Source organism: Maniola jurtina, chromosome 21 (assembly GCF_905333055.1).
Source record: "Maniola jurtina chromosome 21, ilManJurt1.1, whole genome shotgun sequence".
NCBI lineage: Eukaryota > Metazoa > Arthropoda > Insecta > Lepidoptera > Nymphalidae > Maniola > Maniola jurtina.
Genome location: NC_060049.1, coordinates 9,777,149 through 9,795,677, shown reverse-complemented (window position 1 = coordinate 9,795,677; position 18,529 = coordinate 9,777,149). Strand labels below are relative to the sequence as shown.

At 37.2% G+C, this 18,529-nt stretch overlaps 3 protein-coding genes across 3 annotated transcripts; 2 read left to right on the top strand and 1 right to left on the bottom strand.

The window, feature by feature from the left end:
- Positions 1-2,118: 2,118 nt before the first annotated feature.
- On the bottom strand, positions 2,119-5,204 carry LOC123876052. The gene is made up of 2 exons (XM_045922180.1): positions 4,772-5,204; positions 2,119-2,714 (listed from the first exon to the last, which is right to left on the bottom strand). Exons 1-2 carry the CDS (start codon positions 4,947-4,949, stop codon positions 2,119-2,121), a joined length of 774 nt encoding a protein of 257 aa, XP_045778136.1. The 5' UTR covers positions 4,950-5,204.
- Positions 5,205-9,568: 4,364 nt separating this feature from the next.
- Positions 9,569-11,448, top strand: LOC123876152 (piggyBac transposable element-derived protein 4-like). Its single transcript, XM_045922312.1, has one exon. It carries the CDS (start codon positions 9,581-9,583, stop codon positions 11,006-11,008), a length of 1,428 nt encoding a protein of 475 aa, XP_045778268.1. The 5' UTR covers positions 9,569-9,580; the 3' UTR covers positions 11,009-11,448.
- A 3,632-nt stretch (positions 11,449-15,080) lies between these two features.
- LOC123876051 lies at positions 15,081-17,855 on the top strand. The gene is made up of 2 exons (XM_045922179.1): positions 15,081-15,487; positions 16,688-17,855. The coding sequence occupies exons 1-2, from the start codon at positions 15,312-15,314 to the stop codon at positions 17,427-17,429; spliced, it is 918 nt and encodes a 305-aa protein (XP_045778135.1). The 5' UTR covers positions 15,081-15,311; the 3' UTR covers positions 17,430-17,855.
- The last annotated feature ends 674 nt before the right edge of the window (positions 17,856-18,529 follow it).

The following is an 18,529-nucleotide window of genomic DNA, read 5'->3' as shown; positions in this document are numbered from 1 at the left end:
GTTTCCCAAAAAAATGAAGAAATGCGACAACAATGGCTCAGCAGTATACACGTGAAGCAAAAAATTACAAAAAATTCAGTCGTATGCAGTTATCACTTCGAACCTTCCTTCTTTTACACTGCTAATTCCCGTCAATTATTAAAAGCCAACGATATACCAACGATTTCTCCCGTGGTAAGAATATTTTACTGTGTATTGCATAATATAACCATTTACCTTCATAATATAACCTTCCCGTGCACCCACCGGCTTCTTCCACGGTGAAAGGTTATCAAGGTAGCTGAGAACGAATATGATAAGTATTATTTTTGAAATCCAAGATGGCCGCTGCGTCAATATGACATAATGACATTTTCGCAATATGGGTGTGAAAATGTCATATTGACGCAAACCTTTGAGGGTAGCTGAGAATAGATATGATATTATTTTTGTTTAACTGTTTCGTATTTATTTATTGATACGCTGTATCGAAATTTAATTTCTACCCTAACGCAGTGGGTGGATGGGGAATAAGATTTCCCTTTCCACCCACTGCTAGGAGAAGCCAATGGGTGCACGCGGAGCTCCTTGTTGACGTGTCAACGTCTTAGGGCATAAACTGCGTTAAGCGTGTGCACGCACGTGAGCACGTCGCGGGCCACGCTTCTGGTGCACGCACGTGAGCACGTTCGCGTGCTTATGCGCGGGCATCGGCGCGTGCATCCGCGTACGCAGTTTTCTCAGTACAATTTTGACGTTGGAGGTGTACAGTCGAATAAGTAATAATGGATAAATTAATGTTGTATTATTTATCAAGACGACGGCGACGACGAATTGCCAAAAAAAGACGCCAGCCAGTAAGCCCGTTCGTTGAATCTAGGTTACTGTGCGGGGAATTCGTGGTGAAGTTTGGTATATTAAGAAAAAATGAAAGGTTTTTTTTCAAATATTTTAAAGTTTCATTACAAGTCTATGATGAATTATATTCAAAACTGGAGCCCTATTTGAAGACTAACAATCTACGATTGAAATCTACGTCAATCGTATCACCAATGGAACGATTTGCAATGACATTGCGGTAAGTAAAGACATTTCGATATTAATAATCATCTTTATTCATGTAAAAAAACAGTCATTATTTAACAAAAGTTTAGAACACTCATATTTTTTGCCAATTTATGTAAGTCACATTACTGTTTAGCCACATCAAGCAAGAAAGAAGAAGAAGTTCTTATTGTTTCGGCAGTGACACCTGAATATGGCTTAAAATGTTTTTCTTGATGTGGTTCACGGACCGAAACACATAACCGCACACTTATTAATCATCATATTAATCACAGTTTCTTATATTTATTAATTATATTTTGTTATTTCTAAATTACACAGTTTTATCTTTTTCGTTTTTTTTTATCTATACCTACTTATTCACTTATTTTTTTATATACTTAATCACAACAGTCATCACAGTGTCTTGCATAAACGCTACGTTACAATTAGTCATTGATTATTCATTTGAAATACACTAATAAAATCACAGGTTCAAGTTTAAAATAAAAAAACACAATAACAGTTAAAACAGTACAATAAGTCTAAATGTCTTAATTATAATAATATACCTACCTTACAAAGTATTAATTATAATGACGCATATTGATTGCAAGTTTTTACATATGAATATTTCCCTTATTAATTATTCCCTTCTATTACTAGATCGGGTACTAATATTATTTTAAATTCTTATTTATCATCACAATCATAATCACAGTTTACTACATAAAAGATTAAATTTAAGAAGAGGACATATGAAGGAGCAATGTTATGAGTAGGTTCAAAAAAAAGGTCCATTAAGTAAAAAAGGGGTCTATTGATACACTTTTTTATTTGACCCCAAAATAGGGTTTAAGATAAAAGTGTCCGAATCGACCCCGTTTCTTTCCTTATGAACATGACACCTCAAGGCTTGTAAACTTTTGGCGAATGCCCTTGTATATCATAATAATTGCACATGAGACCAGAAAAATATAAATATAAAATTGCGCTTTTTACTAACTTAAATAGTTCTTCATGTTCTTCTCTTTCTTTTGTTCTTAATAATTAAACAGTCTTAATCAAATCTTCAAAGTCTTTCTTGTTACCTATTTATTCATTGTTCGTATCTGATCTTACATTTAAGGATTCTAAATCATTCGTTACCGTATTTTGCGTTAATGAAAGGTTATCAATGGTAATAATCATTTCTTTTTCAATATCAATTAAAGCTTGTAATACTTTCGTACGAAATAATAATTTTTTAAAGCAACTCAATTTTTTTACAGTTGGTAATAATGACTTAAAAAAATTCAAGTCTTCGTCCATATTATCTGCAGTGTTATTCTTCACGTAATTTAACAACTCTAATTCGAAATCAGTTGGCGATTCGCACTTACGTTTCTTGGAAGATCGTGTTTCTTTGGTAACGCTGGAGCTGGTGCTAGGTACATTAATCAAATCTTCTTCAATAATCGTATTATTTTGTGAAGTTCTCGGTGACGCGTTTTGCTCTACTGACTGATTAAAATTGTCTGCCGATTCTTCTCCTTGAGTATTCGAGTTTGAATCTAAAAATGACAGCATGTTATAGTAAACGTATGTTTTATTTGCCCTGGAACCGGAGCCTGATTTAAGTTTTTTTTTAGTAGACCTCACTCTTATATAAGTGTCTCTTGCAGTTTTCCATCTTTGCTGCAGCTTTTTCACTGAAACAATAACACAGGTATTTTATTTTATTACAGATATTTAGTTAGTGGACATACCTTCGTCGATATTCATCTGGCGTATCAGACAGGACTAACCACGGTCAGAAAAATAGTAACAGAAGTTTGTCAAATTATAATTGAAAGGTTAAAGGAAGAATGTATACCAAAATTTTCCCGTGCGCTATGGGTAGAGACTGAAAAAGGTTTTTTAACGCAAGCCCAGTTTCCTAACTGCATAGGTGCAATAGACGGAAAACATATACGCATTATAAGACCTCCACATAGTGGTTCCCTCTATTACAACTATAAGCATTACTATTCTATTGTACTGCTTGCAATGTGTAACGCCAACTATGAGTTTACCTATATAAACGTGGGAGTGCAGGGTAAAGAATCTGACTCCGCAATTTTCACACAAAGCCGATTGTACGAACAAATCAACAATGACTTAATAGATATTCCTCCTGCCAAAGCATTGCCCGTAATACACAATGATAAACCAACCAACATTGCTGCAACCGCAGCTTTGCCCTATATTATTGTAGGAGATGAAGCATTTGGGTTATCTAGCCATGTCATGCGGCCATATGCTCGAGCTCTCGATTTAAACTACAAAAAAAAAATATTCAATTATAGGTTAACGAGAGCGCGACGTTATATTGAGTGTACATTTGGTATCATGGCTAATAAATTTCGCATACTCCATCGTCCATTGAACGTTGGAAAAGACAAAGCAATTTGTTTTCTTAAAACAATTTGTATTTTGCATAATTTTATAAGATCAAGAAGTCAAATTAATGACTTTCATGATATTGTCATTATACCAGACCATATACGTTCAGTTCGGGGGTTAATTGGAAATACCCACAGAGATTCGTATACATTACGCGATAGCTTCGCAGATTATTTCGTTGCAGACGGACAGCTGTCATGGCAAGATCGCAGTATTTATTGAAGGCTTTTTTATAATTTATGTACATTCAATAATTGAATTTTCACGGTTTTTTACCACACATTTTTTATTAACATAGCAGGCATATTTTGACAGCAGCATAGCAGACATTTTATACCTAATGATTTTATTTGTTAAATTCATCGGATGTAACCAGTTGCGCCGCCATGACAGTCGAAAATTATAAGAAATTCAGTATTCTTACATTAAATAGGTAAAATGTTATGTAATTACGCATAAAATGAAACTTTTTTTCTTTCATTACACATCCAGTGATGTGTAGTTTGTACAGTGTCTAAAAACACAAGTAGGCATCTTTTTTACTAAAATATTATTGGTACTCAAACACATGTAGACGCGACACCGATTGGAGCGTGACTAACTGCATGGTAGGCAATTACCTTCCATTGCTCTTGCCTTTGAAAGCGGGCGTATAACTAATCTAGTTATATAAAATCATAGGATGTAACCAAATAACTTAGATTGTTGTAAACTAAAGTTGAGAGATGTCAAAGAAAAACCTACAAAACTACAAAACGCACGCTTATTTTACAAAGTTACTAGCCCAATTCTAAAACCAATATAATAAATATTTTAGTTGATAATTGTTTTATTTATTTACCTACCGATCCACTGTTTCTGCCCTAAAATGATTTTGAACCCTAAATACACCGATAGTGTGAAGTAGTGTGAAGCTCGCAGTCGTGAACATACTGGTTGTCTCGTGACGCGCAAAATGGCGGCGACCGCGTGGCCGAAAGAAAGAACTTTGGAATTTATCGAGCAATAATTATATAAAACCATACCAATATTATGGGACATTGTTCACACGAATTTCACAATGTTCAGAAATACGCAGTATCTCTGCACTAGTTTTGAATATAAGCATGATTTTATATTTACATAGGTAAATTATTGTAAATATTCCGAGTTTTAATTTTATAGTTGGATTAATTGTTGAAAACATTTAATTGACACAAATACAATTGAAATAACTAATTATATATAACTAATTGCATAGATTATTAAAAATAAAAATTAGGCGCAAAGAATAGTTTACCTAACCTACGTTATTATAAAATAAAAAAAGAGTGTAGGTACTTACCTTGTATGTTTTTTTCTGCTTCACTCCAGTCATCAAAATTTTCAAACAGTACTTTACAAATGTCTAGCCATGCTTTTGATTTAGCGTCCCGGTCTTTAAATATTTCGCTTGATTGGTCCCATATGGCAGGACGACACTGAACTTCAACAATTACCCTTTCTGTATCAAAATTTGTCATTTTTTGTTATGGGCCGGGCACGCGCGTGCGGTCGGTTCGAGATAGCGCTGTCAACTGAACAAGCACGCGCGTGCACCCGCTAGCGGGCTTCGCGCGTGGACCCGTCCAACGTGATGCGTGATCACGTCGCGTGCATGCGTGCCCCATTGCACGGAAGTATCACGCGACGGGCTCACGAGCGTGTGCACGCGCATGGGCACGCGCGGGTCGTTTTTGTATGGACACGCGAGAGGCACGCTTAACGCAGTTTATACCCTTATAATTCGATACAGCCGGCTGCACGCACGAAAAAACATGACTCATGCGGCGTTATCGGCCTTTGTTGTCACGTTCAACTATCGTCAGTAAACTGACTTTACAGACAACCAATTTTTTTATATGTTTATAGTTTTGTTTCGAGGAAGTGTCATGAATTACCTTTTAATTTTGTATTATTTGTATGTTATAAACTACGTAATATGATACTGTTATAGGATTCCCGGGAAATGTCTTTTTAAAAAAAAGATATTTCTTATTTTAAGATTTAATCACTTTGAAAATTTACAATTAGTTGGTTTAAAAAAGATAAAGGACCGGTTTCTTATGAGTGGTCTGTGCCACTTGCCGTATGCCGCTAGACTGCTTTTGAATAATCATTTTGTTATAATGAAGGGAGTGGGGATCATACCAATTAGAATATCTTGAGGTCTATAAAATTTTCTTTGCTGGCCCTGAAGGGGTCTGGAAACCAACTGACCTTGAAAGCTCTTTTTCTCCTTTTGAGAATTTTCTGCCTTTCTGTATAACGTCTGTTGAATCTTTTCTTCAGAAATTGCTAAGCCAATCGCTTCATTTAAGTTTTTAGGAGACCTACACTGTACCGGGTGTTAAAAAATTAATAATAAATAAAAATGAAAGATTGTGATTAGCACACGGTAAGGTTTAATAATAGTAAATATAAACGGTACAGAAAAAACTACCGCGGCTTAGCTAGTCGGTGTGTAGGGTCGTGGTGTAGGTCGGTTTCGGCAAATTCCTTAGGGTATGTGACCGTACTCCCCTGTGACGATGGCCTCTTAGGTGGCGTGAGGCGCGGAGTATTGGTCAGCGGGTGTTTGGCCGTGGGATCCCGACGGTGCTGACGTGGTGGTGGGGCGTGGTTTTAAGCACGAACCATGCTTTAAAGTCCAAACGTGGCTTTAAAGTCCAAACTCTGCTTTAAAGTCCAAACTCCGCTCCTGAAATTGATAACCAAGATGGGTTATCATCTGGTGTATCAATCTCCGTTCTGGAATCGAACCCGGGCCTCGTCGAACACAAGGTAGGTACTTCGACGTGGTAGAATTGCCGGTGTTAGAAAACCAGAACGGAGTTTACAATTAAGTAGGCTAAATAAACGGCAGAAGGCCCAAAAATATTAAAAGAACGAAATTGTTAACAAAAAAATATAAAAATGAGGGTCGGCTGAGAATTTTAAATGATGATGCAATCTACGTGAAAATTACTAATGAATAAACTACGAATAGTTAATGCAAAGGGTAAAATTAACTACTAAGGTTATGATTATTACAATAAACTAACAAAATAATCGAAATTTGAAAAATTACTAAGTATGAAACATGGCGGAAAAATGACAACGCAATAACTACGATTTACATTGTTTTAAGTACCATCCAAAACTTAGCCTTTAGCGGGAGCATAGTAGCACAATATATTTTGAAATTGTTACATTATAAAAGCAATAAACGCATTTTGAAAAGCGTCGCGCCCATCTTTAAATCGGATGGACGCAACAAAAAAATTCAACACGCCTGGCATTTAATATCCGCCGGGCCAATCTGAGCTCCTGTCAAACAAGCTAACTTCAGTCGTCAAAAGTGGGCTGACGTTAGAAAACAGGACGCCATTAAAATATGCGTTCGGTAATTGCAACACTTAATTTTATAGACTATTGCATATAATTAAAAAATATACTTAGTTATATCAAAAATATGATTTTTAATAATAAATAGATAAAATAACAATATAAATACAATATGACATGTAACGCTTCGTTACAACACCTAACGATATTTGATAACCTAGGATATAGACCCATTAGAAAGTGGTGGAGGGCTAAATCCTCCATTGCAGCTGTACGACCGGAAATCTCGGATTTTTTAGAACAATTCATCGTTATTTCTGTTAAAAGTTGAGTTAAAATTGATTCGACCTTGGACGAAAATTGTACGACATTTTCTGACGTTAACTGTTTAGTTTCTTGCAAATCCGTTATTAAATGTGAATAATGTTTTTTCTGACTAAATTGAGTCTTTAAAAATTCTTTAAGTTGCTCATAGACTTTAAATTCCTTAATTGAGGCGGCAATTTCGGCCTTACCTTGCAGTTGGCTTAAAATGTATTTAAATAATATATATTTTTGGGACTTTGTTGCCAATTCAAAGGCATTGTTGCAATTCGTGATAAAAAGAATTTAATGTATCACGTGACCCATCATAGGGTTTAATAAATTTTAATAAAATATTTAGATCAATTTCTACTTTGTTCGCTTTACTCGAGTTTGTCGAAAATGCTGGGGATGGTGTATTAGTGTCACCCTCGATAGGAACTTGTGGAATGTCTAAATGAACTTTCCCTGACTTTGCCATTTTAAAATTTTAATTTAGGAATCCGATCTGGATACTTTGATAAAACACACAAGACAAAACAATAAAAATTACACATAAATATAAAATAAAGCATACAAAAAATATAAACACAAAAATGTAAAACTGTTCTGTAAAATGTAAAATTCAAAATGTCAAATTTAAAACACACGAATTGAGTGTTTTCTTTTTTTTTCTTTCCTTTTAACTTCTTGTATAAATTCCTTTATATAAAAGTCTTTTGTTATTAACTTTCTCAGAAGTTAATCAGTGTTTTCCAACACGTTCATTCTATATTCATTAACACGAAGTCTTTCTAATCTTGTTATTGTAAACCGATACTTTTGGTTGATGATATTACACGTAGACCCTTCTTGAGAATAATATATGAGATAACTTACAGTTCTCCGAATAACAATAGCAAGACGCTCGCCTGCATTGCAATGATAAGCGGAGCTTCGTTGATTTAGGCGGCCGGACCTCCGTGAATCCCAGCTCTGTGGGGTCAGGTTCAAACCTGGTGTTGCTCCGGACGGGAAAACAAACACTTCACGGACTTGAGGTCGTCTGCCGCATAGAACTTGTGCACTTTTCACTTCACTTTTCACTTATTTTCACGACAATGCACTTTTAAGTTCTGTCTTTTGTTTCTTTTCTTTCCGGAAAGTTTTTATTGTTAATTTAATAATTTATTTTGAGGTCACGTGGAGCCGGGCATACGGCGATTTTTAGGCAAACCGGAATTTTCGGGAATCCCACCGCTCTGCCACCAAATTGTTATAGGATTCCCGGGAAATGTCTTTAAAAAAAAAAGATTATTTTTATTTTAAGATTTAATCACTTTGAAAATTTACAATTAGTTGGTTTAAAAAAGATAAAGGACCGGTTTCTTATGAGTGGTCTGTGCCACTTGCCGTATGCCGCTAGACTGCTTTTGAATAATCATTTTGTTATAATGAAGGGAGTGGGGATCATACCAATTAGAATGTAGTCATCAATAATCCCTACTAAGCCGAGGTGTAACAATACGCTAGGTTAATCGTTTGGGTACATAATCATTTCTTTAGACGAAGCATGCTTAATACTTAATTAGTTTCATGTTTATTTTACAGGCCAAAAACAAAAAAATAGTAGTTCTCAGTGATATATTGATACAAAAGCCACACTCTGGAACAAGCTCAACCAATATAGAAGAACCTCCAAAGAAGAAGCCTCTGTCCAAACGTAAAAGAAGTCAGTGTTCAAACAGTAACTATCAATAATACGAGCCCTATAGAAGATATTTTAAAGAGAAAGATAAAAGTATTATCACAAAAGCTAAAGAGGCGTGATAAGAAATTAAAAGACTTATAATCACTTTTATTGTTACTTAACACGTTGGCTGCCATAGAAGAATAATTTTTTTTTATATAAATTTTTTTTGATGAAATTTGGCGCGGAATGTTAAGATTTGAAAATATAACTAACTTAAGGTGAAATCGGTTTGATAGTTTTCAAAATATTTTCAAAAAACCTGACGAGGTCACCGGTGACCTGCATGGCGCTGTGAAGCGAAAATATGAAAAACCGTTACGAAGGCGCCGGAGTGACCGCAACCCCGGTCACCCGCTCCCCGCAGTTGTTCGCAAACACTGGAGGAGCGCGCACGTCGCTTTAGATTAGGGTTATATTGTCAGTTTTGTTTCGTTTTTTTATAACGCTCTCCTTATGAATCATGGATATTGAATCTTTAGATTTGGAAGATTTTAATATTACCCAAGAAGATTTACGTGACATCGATTTACTTGAAGCTAGTATTTTTGAAGAGATAAGACGGGATTGTGATTTGAGTGAAAGACAAGATACAGATAGCGAAGAGGTTATTCATGTTCCGAGAAAGCGTAGACGTATTTTAATTACAAGTGATTCCGAGACAGAATGCGATCCCGTGGAAAAGTTCGTTACAGAAAACATACCTAGTTTGAGCGGAAGTACATCACAAAAATGTGGTTCTATTATTTTAAAGGAATGAAGGAACCATATGCCAGTCAACTGCGGAATGCTGCCCAAGGAGAATATTTCAGCCTGATGGTACCAGATAACATCTTCGAAGAAATCGCAGATCAGACTAATTTGTTTGCAGAACAACGAGAAAGAAGTGTAAAGCCTTCGTCACGCTCACATAAGTGGAAACCAACCACAAAAGATGAGGTAAAACGATTCTTTGGCTTAATATTATACATGGGTCTTGTGAAGTTGCCAAAAATCAGTCTTTATTGGAGTACAGACCGTGTTTACAGGCAAACTTTTCCTCCAACTGTCATGAGCCGAAACAGATTCGAAATATTATTGCAGAATTTGCACTTTACAAATAACGAAACAGCTGATCCTAAAGATAGAATTTGTAAAATACGACCTCTCATCGACAAATTAAACGAGAACTTTGAAAAACACTATGGGCCTAAGGAAGATGTCTGTGTCGATGAAACGCAGGTCCCATTCAGAGGCCGTATAATCTTTAGGCAATATAATAAGAGCAAAAGACACAAGTATGGAATGAAACTATTTAAACTATGTACAATACCAGGCTATACATGCAAATTGCAATTGTATGCAGGTAAAAATAATGAGGTTTTAAATACCTCTCCCACAAAAGTTGTGATGTCTTTATGTGATCACATATTAAGTTTGGGCCATACAGTTTCAACAGATAATTGGTATACTAGTTTAGAGCTGGCAAACCAACTTCTTGACAAAGATACTCATTTGGTCGGAACCCTGAGGAAAAATAGGAAAGGTTTGCCTAAAGCAGTGGTAGAGGCTAAATTAAAACCAGGTGAATCTATTGCAATGGAAAATGAACGTGGCATATGTGTACTAAAATGGAAAGACAAACGGGATGTGTTGATGCTATCGACAAAACATTCAAAAGGGTTCTCAAAGGTTACTAAAAAGGGCAGGACAATTCGAAAACCAAGAATGATAATAGCCTACAATAAAGCAAAAGGAGCCGTCGATATGAGTGACCAGATGACTGCGTATTCGTCGCCATTAAGAAAAACAGTAAAATGGTACAAGAAATTAGGAATCGAAGTTATTTTAAATACAGCTGTTGTAAATGGATGGATCATGTACACTGAAAATAAAAAAGTTAAAGAAAGTATAGTAGAGTACAGAAGGCAGTTAGTGGAGTATCTGGTAGATTCAGGAATGGATAGTGAAAAACCCGAAAATACTCAAAGACCGAAACGACTGAAGCACCAGTTGGAAAAGCGAGAGGGCAATGTTAGAAACACAAGACGTTTCTGTTCAGTATGCTACAAAAAAAACACTGCAATACTCGGTTATAAAATTGCCAAAAATAAAACAAAGAAAGTTGCAACATACTGCAAAGAATGTCCAAATGAACCATATTTTTGTTTGGGTTGTTTTAATAAGTTTCATCGTTATGTTTAAGTTTTTTAATTTGAAATTTTAATGTTATTTTCGATTGATAATTTGAATAAAATAAATAATTAATGCGCTGTGATTTTCATACTAAAGTTGTATTATTTTTCTTTCAACAAAATTTTCAACCCTTATGATTCTTATACGAAGTTACATGTATGTGTAGAACATTTGAGATTGAAATAGTATTTTTCTATTATGTTATTCTACCATATAAGCTATCCCTATGCTAACTTTCATTAAAATTAAGCCATTGGATAAGTGATAAAAGCACAAACAAGTTGCTTTTCACTTATCACAAACTGTCATATTCATAATTTTAGAAGTATTTTCGAAATGAAATTAGGTAGGCAGGAACCACGCCAAACATGTATTCTACAGCGCCACTCCGGTCACTTCAGTACAGAAAATGTATCAGAAACGCGTCCTCCGGCGCACAAATTCGTTCCAAAAATAGGTTTGCCTTGAGGTCACCGGTGACCGTAGTGGCGCGTAGATGTAGGTAGGGGTCCGGTCACCGGTGACCGGGGTGGCAGCTAACGTGTTAAGAAAAAGTGTAAAAATTTTGAAGAGGTGGAACAAAATATAAAAATTAATTTTAACAACATCCATACTCTAATTGAACACAGAAAAAAGCAAGAAAGGTGTTAGATATTCCGATGAAGCAAAACTATTTGCTTTGTCTTTATACTTTTATTCTTCAAAATCGTATTTATTTCTTAGAAATCATATTAGTTTGCCACATTCTGTAACTTTGAGGAAAATGCTGGCCACTCATGATTGTAACGTAGGCTTCATATCAGAAGTTTTTGAGTATTTAAAAATATCAGTAAAAGAAAATGACCTTCAAAATGTAGCATTAATATATGATGCAATGTCAATTAAGTCTGAAGAGGTCTACAAAAATCATAAAGACAAAATAATATATAATAAATATATTATTTAATAATATATTATTAGGTGCCTCCTGATACCGCCACAGACAACCAGCATGATTTTTCGCAAGTAGCAACACCACCCGATCAAACCGGAATAAATATGGCAGCTGTCATGTGATTTTGGGTCTGCCGGATAGCGAGTGGTGAGATCGTTTTGATGATCGGTACAATTTGCAGTAAGCCTTGTTGTTTTAATTTGATTATTCTAAAATCTAATGTTTTATTGTGAAGTAAAATCATAAGAAGATAAATCTCTGTTTCTTGATTCCATATTTCCGTTTTCTTAATCTTTGTTAAAAACATAACCTAACTATTTGTAAATAAATCATGTATTTTGGCTAAATAATTGTTTTCTTTTTAATAAAATCCGCTTCTGGTTCCTAAAATCAGAAGTGGGATACACTTGTGCCCACATATAGCTTTTTGTTCTGAAAAAAACAGAGCTTAATCTTCTTATTTGTTGTTCAATAACTTGTGATGACCTGATAATCTTGTTAACGTAAAAGTCAGGGGATTCGCTATGCCGTAGGGTAAAGCGCATTCATACCCATAGCAAATTGCACCGATACCATAGATCTCGTTCGCATTGTGGTAAGGATACCTCGAGATCACATCGCGATAAGAGTCGTTCACGGTTGCTTCGCTTCTTATTAAACATCACTCGTATAATGAGAATAGATGTTCTAATAAAGTAGTCGATTTAAGTATAAAACCAAATCTCTTAAATCACGTGAACATCCTTCAGACCCTAGCAGCGTAGCCTACAGTCAAATAATGATAAAAAACGTGTTATTTGTTCTCATACTGTCCATTCGACAACGCCGGCGGGTTTGCCGCGGCGTACTGCGCCCTTCTCGCCTGGGCCGCCGCTTTCTCAGCAGCGAGTCCAGATGCCATCAACACTGTCTGAGTGAGCTCAGAGTTGCAGCAGCGTCTGAACACCGCCAGGTTTGGGAAGACCTCGTCGCAGCGTGTGAGCTCCATGGCTCCCCACGTAAATTTTGTTCGATGTCGGTAATGACGGACAAAATAGTGAGTGCAATTAGTGGATTTAACCAGGTGAGATCCATGTCTTTAGTTTGCATTTAGGTCCCGCTTTTACAAATGCATGTTGTAAAGAAGATTGAGTTTGTTCGTAATCTCATAGCATAACCGTGAGGTATTTTTGCATATTGGAAATTATCTAAAAGGTTTTGTTGTGCAAAAGTCTGTTAAACGATAGGGCCCTGAATGATGGGTCTTTTATCAATTTTAAAATAGAATTTATTCTGTTCACTAGTCACAGAGCATCTCGTAGAGATATCTGCAATTTAAAAATTCCCAGTTTAAGACTAGAAAGTGCAGTTTTAATCGTGTTGCTTTTCAATCATGCTGTTTTCTATGTGGAGATCATGATCACAAGGTGTACTGTACAAAAAAATTGTAACGTAACGAAGGATCTAGTACAGCAAAGGAAAATAATAATTTTCAGCTTAGCCGCAAATCTCAGCCAATTGTTATGTAAGCAAAGTCTGACAATTTACTGTTCTTTTTGTAAAAAGAGTAATCATAATTTGTCGATGAGTGTTTTGTTAAATTTCTGCCATGAGACAAATAAAGTTGGTGTTATTTGTCCTGCAGTTCTGCAGAGGGTATCTGTAGATATTTGGCTTGACAGTGAATCAATGATATCACTTAGGTAATTTATCTGAATCAATTGATAACCACTTTCAGTGTACTCAAATCACCTTATTTTGCATATAACGTGGCATTGGAAGCCAAGAAGTAGAATCAAATTATTTTACATTTAATTTCCCAAAATCACATAAGAAATCATTTTTATGAATGGCTAGACCTGTTGTATTTAAAACAGACATACTAAACCGACCAGGAGCTACTTACATTTGAACAATGTGCTTACATTGATTTTATCTTTCTTTTCTCGAAATTTCTAGCACAATACTCTGCGCTGGCTGCGAGCTTTGGCGTTTCACATGGGTGCGCCGTGCGAGACTCGCTGGAGATGTGGTGCTCTCGCTGCGCACGCCGCTTCGAGCTCCTGCGCTCTCCACGGGCGTGACAGCTCGCTGGAGCGGCGACGCTACGCTGCGCTCTCGCCGCGCATGCCGCTGTGAGCTCCTGCGCTCTTCGCGGGCGTGACAGCTCGCTGGTGCGGTGGCGCTTCGCTGCGCTCTCGCCGCGCACGCCGCTGTGAGCTCCTGCGCTCTTCGCGGGCATGACAGCTCGCTGGTGCGGTGGCGCACACGCCGCTTCGAACTCCTGTGCTCTCCGCGGGCGTGACAGCTCGCTGGTGTGGTGGCGCTTCGCTGCGCTCACGCCGCGCATGCTGCTTCGAGCTTCGGCGCTCCGTGCGAGCGTAACGCCTGGTGCTATGCTGCGCACGTTGCTATGAAACGTGGCGCCTCCTTATGGTGCCTCATCGAGACCCGCTGTCACATGTGGTGATATACGCGCTGCTAACTGTTTGTATATGTATCAGCTGAGATTTGGTAAGACTTTTCTTATTTTTACCTAGTGATGGTTCATAATGTCGATACGTGTTGTGATGAAGTACTTTCATTGAATTATTGGAAACATAGAAAGTGAATACCTTGCCCCAGCTTTGCTCATTTTTCTTTATGTAAGGTATCTCGTACAATATGCGAAACAGTAACACAATGTTTTAGTACCTACATTCGTAACGTAACGTAATATTTAACATTTTGAGAGAACATGATAAATTGATAACGCCCGTTACCAGTTTAAACAATCTTATGGTTGTGATGATGTTTGATAACGTTCCTGTGGTTTTACAAAAGAATTGTACTTGTTTACAACGTGTTTTTCTGACGGTTTTCAATGGTGTCAATCTCATTTTACCTTTAAACTTTCGAGTACTATTTTGATGAGACTCACTTGGTAAAGTCAGGAACCGACCGAGCCTGGAATTTAGTAAGTCAATTACATAAACCAACAAACGTTAAATATCTCTTTTGAGTTTAGCCAGTTAACCAACTTGTGGTGGTGAAGATGAAAGTCGTGGTTTTGTTAATCATAGCCCCCAAAAGCTCTCACTCTTCTAATTAAAAGGCCTACCCTATCCCGTTACGTACCTACCTACTTCTGACTGACATACGAAATTATTTTTATGCTATGACTAAGAGCTAGTTCAGACATGGCGGATTCCGCGCGGATGCAAATCGCGCGGTTGAACCGCGCGGATCCTAATTACATTAGCGCCTTACAAATCGTTCATACCTGTCCGCACGGATTGACAATCCGCGCGGCTCAACCGAGAAAATGAATTCGCGCGGTCGCCGCTCGGTTTTATTTACTTGACGTACCTAGAGGGCGTTCAGTTGCTCCGCGGAAGCCGCGCGTATCGGACGGTGACAATGGATCGCTTCGACACCGAGCTATTCATCGATGAGGTGGAAAAAAGACCTGCTTTGTGGAACATCCAATGTGCAGAATATTCTAACAAAACGATTAAAAACGGAGCTTGGCAGGAGCTGGTGGAGATTTTTGGAGAAAATGAGGATTCTTTGGAAAAGAAGGTTCTTTTTGGTCAGTAGACATTTAATTATACATTTTACCAGGGTAGTTTACATGTTTTGTAATAGACAGTCCACCCCAAATAACTGAAATGTGTATAACGTTGTTTGGCGGTACGTAACGAGCGCGGGAAAACTATCACGTTACCACAGTAACGTATAGCTATTAACTGTAATATGTACAACCCACCAACGCGACGCGCCATCTTGAGTTTAGTTATTTGGCGCGAACTGTAACAATTTTAATTTCATATTTTCGTGTCTTGCCATTCTACACGACCCTCATTCACAAAGTAATTAGCATATTTGTCTCTTAATGTTTAATGATGATGGTGTACCCCTTCCTGCATGTAATGTAATAAGATTACTCATTGGCGCAGTATGTAAAGTATCTTCATACTGTATACCATCTCTAGTTCTAACAAAATTGTGTAGCACGCAACAGGCCTTTATTATGTCTTCGGCAAAGTCTATATTCACGTTTATAGGCCTATGAAAAATGCGCCACTTGTTTGCCAGAATTCCGAAAGTGCATTCAATAAAACGTCGAGCTCTTGATAACCTGTAATTAAATATTTTTTTTTCATATGATAGCCCTTTACCTGCATAGGGTCGCATTACATTTTCGGATAAACCAAACGCTTCATCGCCAACTATGACGTATGGCAATGGTTTAGGATCTGTTTCAGATATTGGTTTAGGTTTTGGTATGTGTAATGACTTTTCTATTAACCTTTTATAAAATGCTGAATTTTTAAAAATTGCAGAATCACTACTTTTTCCGTAAGATCCGATATCTATGAAAGTAAAACAATAGTTACTATCACAAAGTGCCAACAGTACTATGGAAAAAAAAGTTTTGTAATTATAATACAAAGAACCCGAATCTTTGGGTTTTGTAATCCTTATATGCTTGCCATCTATGGCGCCTATGCAATTGGGAAAATTTGCATATTTTTCAAAATCTTTAGCTATTTTCTTCCATATATCTTCGCTGGGTTCAGGCATGACGTTTTTTGTGACTTTTTCCCACAGAGTTTCACATACTTCACGGACAATTCCTGTGATTGTAGATTTGCCAAGACGAAAGTTGTAATGTAGTTCTCCAAAGGAACAACCAGTACCCAGATATCTGAAAAATAAAATATTAATCTGTATCGTTTTGAAAGTCTGCCGGGTCCGCTAGTTAAAGCATAATGAGTGTCTTGAATTACCTAACCGCTACTGTATTTATATTTGTTAAAGATAGTGATTTCTGTTCCAGGTGTATCATTACAAAAAAAATGGAAGAACATCCGTGATGCTTATAATAAGGAATTCAAGAAAGGCAAATCAATTCCTTCTGGTTCTGGTGCATGTAAAGGTTCAAAATACATGTATTTCGACCGGCTTTCTTTTCTTCAGAAGACGATAGAAAACAAAGAAACTATCACAAACATAGATGAAGCCAAAAATGAAGAAATTCGGAACATTGACCAAAAGCTAGATAATTTTGTAAATGCACGTGAAATACAACCGGTACCCAATAAAAGGAAGAAAACTAAAATTACTTCAGAAGAGCGATTGGCTAACATATTAGAAAATAGTATTGAATCAAGAGATAAAATACAAAGACAAATACAAGAAAGTATGTCAAAGCAAGATGATGATGATAAACTTTTTTGCATGTCATTGTATAAAGAGTTAAAGAAAGTTCCAGAAAATAAACGATTGGCTACTAAAATTGAATTGCTCCAGGTAATACAGAAAGGGCAGAAATTACCATCGCCTATTCATATCACGAGCCAGCAAAACACGCCTAATGCAGTATTTTGGCAAAACCAACAATATTCAAACCCACAAGGATATTTCACTGGATATTCTACAATAGTACCAGGAGAGTCTCCATCGCCTTTATCATGCAATAGCACTGACGATTCACAGTCTTCTATAGTACAAAATATATATTCTGACGTATAAAATAAATATCTTACCTTAATGTGATCACGAGTTTTTCTTCTGGGGACACGCTTGACCTCATATGGGTATCATTAGATTCAATTTGTTTACTCATCATTTCTAATAATTCATCAAATGAATTTATCGACATTCTCAAATAATTGAAGAATTTTGGTTCAAAACTTCTTAATTTTGGATATAAAGTCTGAAACTGACCATGAGTAAACCGATCGCGTAATATTGGATGCACCCAATACTGCCGTTTCTTCTTTCTTTCTTTTTTACGGAGCAACAAGTACACACATATTGCTTCTTCGACTTCCATGATTGGACTGTCACCCTATGCGAATAACGGCACTCCGCATGTACATCCGCGCCTGTCTGAACACTTGCGTTTAGAACCGCGCGATTTGCATCCGCGCGGAATCCGCCATGTCTGAACTAGCTCTAAACAAACCACGGTGATGCTTTACTCCTCAAGGGAAGTTCAACGGTGGCTGGTTAGGATAACATAATCTTGGTCCCTGTCCCTGCAGTGACTGGAGTAACGAGTTCATGAACTAAATTCGATCATGAGTTACTTACGGTAGCAATATTTTTGCCTCGTTGCAGTAGATTCACTTGCAAGGTTTTAAACAAGATTCGTATTTGGACCTTCATTTACTCCCAGTGTAAGGGGAAATTGAATTCAGGTGTCCAGAGGGTTGCGCTGCTTTCTTTGAAAGCAGGTGTGAGGGTTTTAATGTGTTTGTATGTTTACAGTTGCTCAGATGTGTATATGTTCGTGTCTTTGCACGCGAGAGGTATCGTCGGAGGAGATGAACAACTGAGGCGGTCGATGCGTTGCACTGAGCACGCGTCACGGAGGCCTGGGCAGACGAGTTGTTGTACACGTATTGGGCTTCAGCCTTGCAGACGCATTGTTGTATGCGTGTGGGCTTCGGCCTTGCAGACGCATTGTTTTATGCGTGTGGGCTTCGGCCTTGCAGACGTGTACACTTATTGGGCTTCAGCCTTGCAGATGCATTGTCGTATGCACCTGGCTTCGGCCCGTGCAAACACATTGTTATATGCATATGGGCTTCGGTCTTGCAGACGCATTTTTGAATGCGTGTGGGCTT